Source organism: Neoarius graeffei, chromosome 2, assembly GCF_027579695.1.
Source record: "Neoarius graeffei isolate fNeoGra1 chromosome 2, fNeoGra1.pri, whole genome shotgun sequence".
Lineage (NCBI taxonomy): Eukaryota > Metazoa > Chordata > Actinopteri > Siluriformes > Ariidae > Neoarius > Neoarius graeffei.
The window spans coordinates 85,199,818-85,208,681 of NC_083570.1; the positions used below are offsets into that span (position 1 = coordinate 85,199,818).

At 40.9% G+C, this 8,864-nt stretch overlaps 1 protein-coding gene across 1 annotated transcript; it reads right to left on the reverse strand.

Annotated features, from left to right (window-relative positions):
* Nucleotides 1-827: 827 nt before the first annotated feature.
* Nucleotides 828-7,923, reverse strand: LOC132874172 (probable pancreatic secretory proteinase inhibitor). The gene is made up of 4 exons (XM_060910152.1): nt 7,872-7,923; nt 1,250-1,281; nt 1,053-1,165; nt 828-873 (listed from the first exon to the last, which is right to left on the reverse strand). Exons 1-4 carry the CDS (start codon nt 7,921-7,923, stop codon nt 828-830), a joined length of 243 nt encoding a protein of 80 aa, XP_060766135.1.
* Nucleotides 7,924-8,864: the final 941 nt, after the last annotated feature.

An 8,864-nucleotide genomic window follows, 5' to 3' on the forward strand; every position in this document is an offset into this window, starting at 1 on the left:
CATCCTGAATGTTTTTAGAGCCATCAGTAAATATTTGCAGATGTTCCGGGAAGGAAGAAGACAGGTAGCTTTTGCAATAACCTGGTCCATCAGAATGTGTGGCCGTACTAAAACGAGGACCTAAAACATTAGTTCCGCAGTTCTTCTTCTTCTTCTTCTTCTCATCTCTCATCTCATTATCTCTAGCCGCTTTATCCTGTCCTACAGGGTCGCAGGCAAGCTGGAGCCTATCCCAGCTGACTACGGGCGAAAGGCGGGGTACACCCTGGACAAGTCGCCAGGTCATCACAGGGCTGACACAGACACAGACAACCATTCACACTCACATTCACACCTATGGTCAATTTAGAGTCACCAGTTAACCTAACCTGCATGTCTTTGGACTGTGGGGGAAACCGGAGCACCTGGAGGAAACCCATGCGGACACGGGGAGAACATGCAAACTCCGCACAGAAAGGCCCTCGCCGGCCACGGGGCTCGAACCCGGACCTTCTTGCTGTGAGGCGACAGCGCTACACCACCCTGCCGCCCCGGTTACTGATTCTTACATTTAAATTTTTATTCTTACACAAATTTAAACTACATAAGGCAACACATTGGATTTACACAAATAAGTCCACAACACACATTTCTAATGTATACATGGAATTGCTCTTTAATAATAAAGTTGAAATGTTATATCGGCAGTACTTTCTCTATACAAGCAATAATTATCTATATAAATAAAGTATACATAAAACTATATATGTTAACAATAATATGCTCAAAGGGTTTCTTTGTAGCTAAGTGAATTAACTAGAACAAGCATAGATGATGTCACATCCTCCTCAGCAGCTCCCATCTGTAATAATCATGATGTCTGCATTGGTTTGCCTAAAATCATACAGTCAATCAGTTGTGCAGCACTGCAACATCATTACATAATTTCCTGACAGCTGATATTGAAAAAGACAGAATTGCGTGAAAAAAGAACCAGTCTAGTTTTATTTAGACTGTGCATTCATTTTATAACAAATCTGGTGGATTCCGGTGATATTTATAACTATACTTACAGGCGATGGACACATAGGCCACACTCATTGGCGTAGGTCATGCCATTGCTTCCACAGACAGGATCATAGATAAGAGGGCAGACTGAAGTCAAAGTTATGCCCTCACATGCGGGCTATGAAATTAAAACAATCCCTTAGAGATAACAGTGAGACGAAAATGAGTAATTATGCTCCGATTCTTAGCAGACATCTATTACCATTCGGTACTGTGTTGACTTGTCTTCAGCATCTGGAAAAAAATATTCTCATGAACAATCTCATGATTGAATCACGTAAGTCCAAATTACAAACTCTGATTTCAAGAAGTTGAACATGAGTCAATAATCGTTATTAGAGTTCAATACCGAATTGCTGGGAGAACTATTATCAGGATTGTTTAAACATTCTTTATTACATTTTTATTGGGCATGTAGGACAGGAATATGCAAATATCAGGCATACACATCAATACTCACCTTTCAAAACAGCAATCAAGTAAGAAATTAAACAGTGATTAATAATTTTACAAAGCCATCATAAACAAGTAATAATTTAGTGAAAGGAAAGTTGGCCATGAACAATATGGACACAATTATTCTCAGTTTACTACAGATAGGTATCTATGAGAATATTAACTAAGCGTAAAGATAGCAAGGAATTACAATGTGCATTAATTTATGTAAATATATCATATTTATTTTATTAATTTAATAATATTAATGTAAATATACTTGCAATCTTATTAAAGTACACTAACAAACTGCTGTGGTAAAATTTCTTTAGTAGTAGTAGTAGTAGTAGTAGTCGTGAAATATCCAAATTTCTACATTAAAAATTTACAGTAACTTCTTGTTCTGTCATTTTACAAAGTTCAACTGTATATTGCAATGCATTATGGGTCCAAAATAATTACAGTAGCTGACAGCATTTTTCCACAGTAACATACTGTAAAATTACAGGCATACTGTATTTTATATATATTACTGTTTATATCGGATTGTGTTGTACAAGGCGGTTTGAAAGAGGTGCTTGACCTGACAGCATTTAATGTTGGCAGCAGAAGTGCAGGGAGAAGTGGGGTCCATCTACTCAACAATATGTAAGTTGGATGTTAATAGCCGACAAAATTAAAATGTGACTCAGCTTGTTCGTTAATATTACCTAAGTTGACAGAGTAAAAGTCTGTTTTGTGCGACTCTAAATAAAGTTAGCGAGAGACATTTCGGACAAGCAATAATAGGCAAAGTAAAAGTACAGTGGATATAATGTTGCAATGCGACTAGACATCATTAACTAACCCCTTTCAAATTTCCCTATGGTAACTGGGGTAGGTTTCCCGATAACGTTGCACTTTAGGGCTAAAGAGTAAGTTGAAAGACACTCTTAAAGGAATAGTCCACCATATTTCCATAATGAAATATGCTCTTATCTGAATTGAGACGAGTTGCTCCGTACCTATCCGAGCTTTGCGCGACCTCCCAGTCAGTCAGACGCAGTCAGACGCGCTGTCACTCCTGTTAGCAATGTAGCTAGGCTCAGCATGGCCAACAGTATTTTTTGGGGCTGTAGTTAGATGCGACCAAACTCTTCCGCATTTTTCCTGTTTACATAGGTTTATATGACCAGTGATATGAAACAAGTTCAGTTACACAAATTGAAACGTAGCGATTTTCTATGCTATGGAAAGTGCGCACTATAATGACAGGCGTACTAACACCTTCTGCGCGCTTCGGCAGCGCATTGATACGGAGCTCAGATATCAATGCGCTGCCGAAGCGCGCAGAAGGTGTTAGTACGCCTGTCGTTATAGTGCGCACTTTCCATAGCATAGAAAATCGCTACGTTTCAATTTGTGTAACTGAACTTGTTTCATATCACTGGTCATATAAACCTATGTAAACAGGAAAAACGCGGAAGAGTTTGGTCGCATCTAACTACAGCCCCAAAAAATACCGTTGGCCATGCTGAGCCTAGCTACATTGCTAACAGGAGTGACAGCACATCTGACTGCGTCTGACTGACTGGGAGGTCGCGCAAAGCTCGGAGAGGTACGGAGCAGCTCATCTCAATTCAGATAAGAGCATATTTCATTATGGAAATACGGTGGACTGTTCCTTTAAGCATCAAACGTTGTCTCTGCACATGGTTTTCCCAAACTCACTCATAAGAAGGAGTCTTAAAGGGGAACTGAAGTCATTTTTAAACTTGCTTTATTCCTTAATTAACGTGTTATTCAATTATGTTTTTGGTTTTATTAACCTTATATTGTGACTCGTATTGGCATATTATATTACACTTATCAGCCTTTTCGGTTTTTAGCCATGTTGAATGTAGTTCGTATGGGCCATGGCAGGCGTCGCTTATCCGCACGATCTTCACGAGACTTGTGCGAGACTTCAAACGTGAAGTGTCAGCGCCGCCATTTTGAAAACTGTTTACACAGCGGCCAGATCACCATATCATTCTAATTTAGATTCATTTCGAGATTTGCCAGCTTCATCAGTGATGGGGTGTCAGTGCTGCGCGCTGCACCTGAAGGCTTGGGCTGCGCGCGCGCCGAGTGGACTCCAGCACGCATGCCGTGAACAAGGCACACCTGAGCTCAATTAAGGAACTACACTACGGTTCAAAAGTTTGGGGTCACTTTGAAATGTCCTTATTTTTGAAAGAAAAGCACTGTTCTTTTCAATGAAGATCACTTTAAACTAATCAGAAATGCACTCTATACATTGCTAATGTGGTAAATGACTATTCTAGCTGCAAATGTCTGGTTTTTGGTGCAATATCTCCATAGGTGTATAGAGGCCCATTTCCAGCAACTCTCACTCCAGTGTTCTAATGGTACAATGTGTTTGCTCATTGCCTCAGAAGGCTAATGGAGGATTAGAAAACCCTTGTACAATCATGTTAGCACAGCTGAAAACAGTTGAGCTCTTTAGAGAAGCTATAAAACTGACCTTCCTTTGAGCAGATTGAGTTTCTGGAGTATCACATTTGTGGGGTCGATTAAATGCTCAAAATGGCCAGAAAAAAGTCTTGACTATATTTTCTATTCATTTTACAACTTATGGTGGGAAATAAAAGTGTGACTTTTCATGGAAAACACAAAATTGTCTGGGTGACCCCAAACTTTTGAACGGTAGTGTATGTGTTCGCCTATTTAAGGACTGTGCTAATGCATTTGCATCGCGAAGTATTACGATACGCATGTATGCATTCCTGAGCCTTTCTACCCGTTGTCTTGACTTCCTGTTTCACAATCCTTGTGCCTGTTTCTCGTTCTTGTCCTCGCTTAGCTTTTGATGTACTGTTTGCGCCTTGACCGACCCTTTTGCCTGTATTCTCGTTTTTGAGCTAGCCTGCCGTTTTGGATTGTTTGCCTGTGTATATATTGTCTCACTGAATATATATTCTGCACTTTATTAAACTGTATACTTCTGCACATACATCCACCTCCCTCACATACGTGACATGGAGATTATTCCATACGACTTCGAACCAACGTGGAGTAGAGAAGAGTTAGAAAGATGACAGGATAAGGACGAGTCCGTCGCACTGGTATTTACGTCATTACTGTCGCACAATTAAAACGTGCCAAATCAGGCAGCTGGTGGGTTTACAAAATAATAAATACATGCATGTATTTTTGTGATAAATACATATTATACTGAGCGTGTTTCCCACATAATCCTCACTAAGGTTTCGGACAGCACTACAAAATGTTGTCCCCACTATATAGTGAGTAGGGAGCGATTTCGGTCACAGGGAAAACTTCCAGCTTGATTACGTCAGCATTCGAAAGAGGGCGCGCGCGTCTTTTGACAATGTTGGCAGATGTTGGTCACTTTGATTTCCGCTGTACGTTTTACTTCCGTCCTATGATGTCTTGCACACAGGGGTGCCGTTAGGGGGGGAAATGTTAGGACAATTCTAAGGGCCCAGCATTGACAGAGGGCCCTCAGAGGACATTATTACCATGTGTAAGTTAAATTAATTTTAAAAAATAAATAATTTTGTCTCTTAAAATGAGCAAATACAACAACCTGCTGGTTTGGTTTTCCATTTTCCGCAAAATTATTAGAATAGATCGTCTTTATATTTCACCCCCTCCCTATTCATGACATGGTACAGTCTTGCATAGGTGGAGCCAGAGCGCGACACCACATTAGATTTGTTGCTTTCCAATCCAGCACTGATGTTATCTGCGTACAGTAGAAGCAGAATTGATGATGAACCATCAATAGATTGACACCATCATGAAGTTGGGTTACCAGAAACATAAAAGAGAGTAATATATTCTTTCATAGGGCCCAAAATTTCTAGTGGCGCCCCTGCTTGCACAGGTCTCAGCGAATCTCGTTTACGGCCATTGCTTTGACATATGGACTGATATATTACAGAGCATATTTCAAACACTCATAACTTGCTATAGCAGCGACAAAATAGCTGTCAGAAATGCATTCCGATATTGTATAAAATGAGATGAATAGAATTTTGATAATAAAAAATTTGCCTTCAGTTCCCCTATAAGGGCAACTTTGCAAAGAGCATCTTTGCAATGCACATCCTTGATATAGGCATTAGTAATTGCTAAAGGCATTTGTAATGTAGTTGCTGAATGCATTAGTAGATGCTAAATTCAGTCGATGGGGTCACACGGCACTTATCCCCCCCCCCCCCCCCCCAAAAAAAAAATAAATATAAAGTGTTTAAAATAAGTTAATAAATTGTATCATAATTAAACATTACATGTATAATGTAGTAATTAATAATTGAAACTATTTTACATTTTGAACAAATGTTCACACAAAAGAATGAGCAAATAATAAACTAAATAACCAAGTAAATGTTTTCCCTGTGCCCGCTCATCTCACTGTTACCGAATCATGCTGTCAGGATTATTTCAACTGTTTTCCACAATGCCAAGTTGGCAATGTTCTCCCTTATATATGATAGGAATATATGTTTGGCATGCGTCAGTGACTGTTTGAAGCAGAATCTCCCAGATATCCATGAGGCAGAATCTCTTAGGTGGCAGAGCTCTACATTCCTAAATCATACTTTGTCAATTCAACCTCTTTTGGTACACAGATCACAACCTCTCTCTCTCTCCACACACACAATATTAGAGGTGCAGAAATTTGTCTCATTTAGAAGAAGAAGAAACCTTTATTTGTCACATGCACGCTTCAAGCACAGTGAAATTCATCCTCTGCATTTAACCCATCTGAAGCAGTGAACACACACACACACACACACACACACACACACACACACACACCCAGAGCAGTGGGCAGCCACACTAGAGTGCCCGGGGAGCAGTCAGGGGTTCGGTAACTCGCTCAAGGGCACCTCAGCCCAAGGCCGCTCCACATTAACCTAACTGCATGCCTTTGGACTGTGGGGGAAACCGGAGCACCCGGAGGAAACCCACGCAGACACAGGGAGAACATGCAAACTCCACACAGAAAGGGCCTCGCCGGCCACTGGGTTCGAACCCAGAACTTTCTTGCTGTGAGGCGACCGTGCTAACTACTACACCACCGTGCTGCCCATGGTGATGTAGTGACACTGAATGAGATAATCAGTTGCTTAATGGAGTTAAATTTGATTAAAACGTGGTGATATCAATGTGACATTACAATATCCATACGTATTTCCATAATGTATTGAAATATATTCATAATGTTTTGCATATATTTATTTAATAATTAACTCTGTGTACTGGCGGCATGGTGGTGTAGTAGTTAGCGCTGTCGCCTCACAGCAAGAAGGTCTGGGTTCGAGCCCCGTGGCCAGCGAGGGCCTTTCTGTGCGGAGTTTGCATGTTCTCCCCGTGTCCGCGTGGGTTTCCTCCGGGTGCTCCGGTTTCCCCCACAGTCCAAAGACATGCAGGTTAGGCTAACTGGTGACTCTAAATTGACCGTAGGTGTGAATGTGAGTGTGAATGGTTGTCTGTGTCTATGTGTCAGCCCTGTGATGACCTGGCGACTTGTCCAGGGTGTACCCCACCTTTTGCCCGTAGTCAGCTGGGATAGGCTCCAGCTTGCCTGCGACCCTGTAGAACAGGATAAAGCGGCTAGAGATAATGAGAACTTTGTGTACTTACAATGTACAAGAAAAATAATTGAGCACCAGCAGCAGATTCAACACAAGTCTCCACCTGTTATTTGTGAGAGTCCCTCGGAGGTACATGCGTATTCTGTGTTTTTGGCTGCAAGGAGAGTGATCCAGGTCCACTGTAAATTAAGAGTGCTAAAGTACTACTTTGGCTACTATGTTGTTCGGGAAAACCATGTTAGCTTAACAATGGATCTTAAGAAGCAGTTAAAGACGTTGTTAGCCTTAAGAGGCTTTCAGGAAACCCACCCCTGAGTGTAGTAATCTCTACATTTTGTAACATCAGGCATGACACCAGACCACCTCAGCGGGGGTCAACGTAAGGCTACGAAGGCAGCTCTTTGGTAAGAATAATGTTGTTTTATTTGTGTGAGTCACTGTTATTTTGCTAAGTCGTGTTTTGAACCTAGATAAATTCAGGATTCAGCACATTATTGGCAACTTTTTTTGCCAGGTATTTACTGTAAATTCTACAGTCAGTTCGTATTAGTATAAGAACATTATCTCATCCAATATTTTGCAAACACAAACATTTATTGAGCGATGATTTATTTTTTTCATACTTAAAACATTCCTTCAATTTTATTTCCAATCCTATGTTTTTCTTTTCTTAAGTTGCATTTTACATAAAGGTGACTTATAAATCAAGTTAGTTGTTAAGCTATCATGAACAATTTATCATAACACTGGTATCTAGACCTAATGTAGACATAGACTTACCCACAGAAAAGATGAAAATCAGGCACATCAGTAACAACACTGTCTTAGTCATGTTGCCAAAAGGTCAGTGTGAGATTATTTGAAGTCTGACTATGCTGGATTATATGCCAGATAACTCACAAGTTTGCCTAATAATAAATAAAACAAGACGAATGTGATGCTGATGTTGCAATGCTGAGCACCTGTTGCAGACTGTTTATCTGTAATGGGGAGAGGTGCTAATATGTCGATGCTGGGCTGCCCCACCCTACCTGACAGCACAGCCTCTCTATTGTCCTTCTCTTTATGAAGGGATAAACATTCTGTCTGGCCAGAAAATGCTGACCACAATCCAAAATGCAGTGGCATAAATAACATCCCTAAAAATAGTGTAGGCAAGTGATTTCTACACACCTCCATACAGTGTTGTATATCAGTGCTAGTATTAATGAGCAAACACTTTTGATGCATTTAGTTACCCGTAATGCACTTTAATACCCTTTTAATACACTTATTCGTGATCACACACAGATTGCCTACCTGCCCAGGGTGTACCTCGCCTTTCAACCGAAGTCGGCTGGGATCGCCTGCACCCCACAAACCTGACAGATAAGCAGTATAGATAATGAATGGATGGATAGGTGCTCACTCATTCAGCCCTGTCCACACGGCAATGGATTCACGTGAATCCAATAAAATTTTTTATTGTTTCGACCTGGCGTCCACACGGCACCGGCGTTTTGGGTGCCCCAAAACGATATTTTTTGAGAACGGTTTCCAGAGTGGAAAAATCTGGCAATGGCGCCGTTGCGAAGTCGTCTGGATGAGTAGAACAGATTTGTTTACGATGACATCACAACCACATGACTAGCTCCCAGTCCACATTCTCCTGATATTTAGAGGTTTTATAGTTCAGAGTCACTCGCAGGAGTAACTCCACCTCGTCATCGGTCCAGACAAAAGAGTCGGTTTTTCCTCGCGTAGTCGCAGCCATCTTCTTCTTGTTGTTGTGTG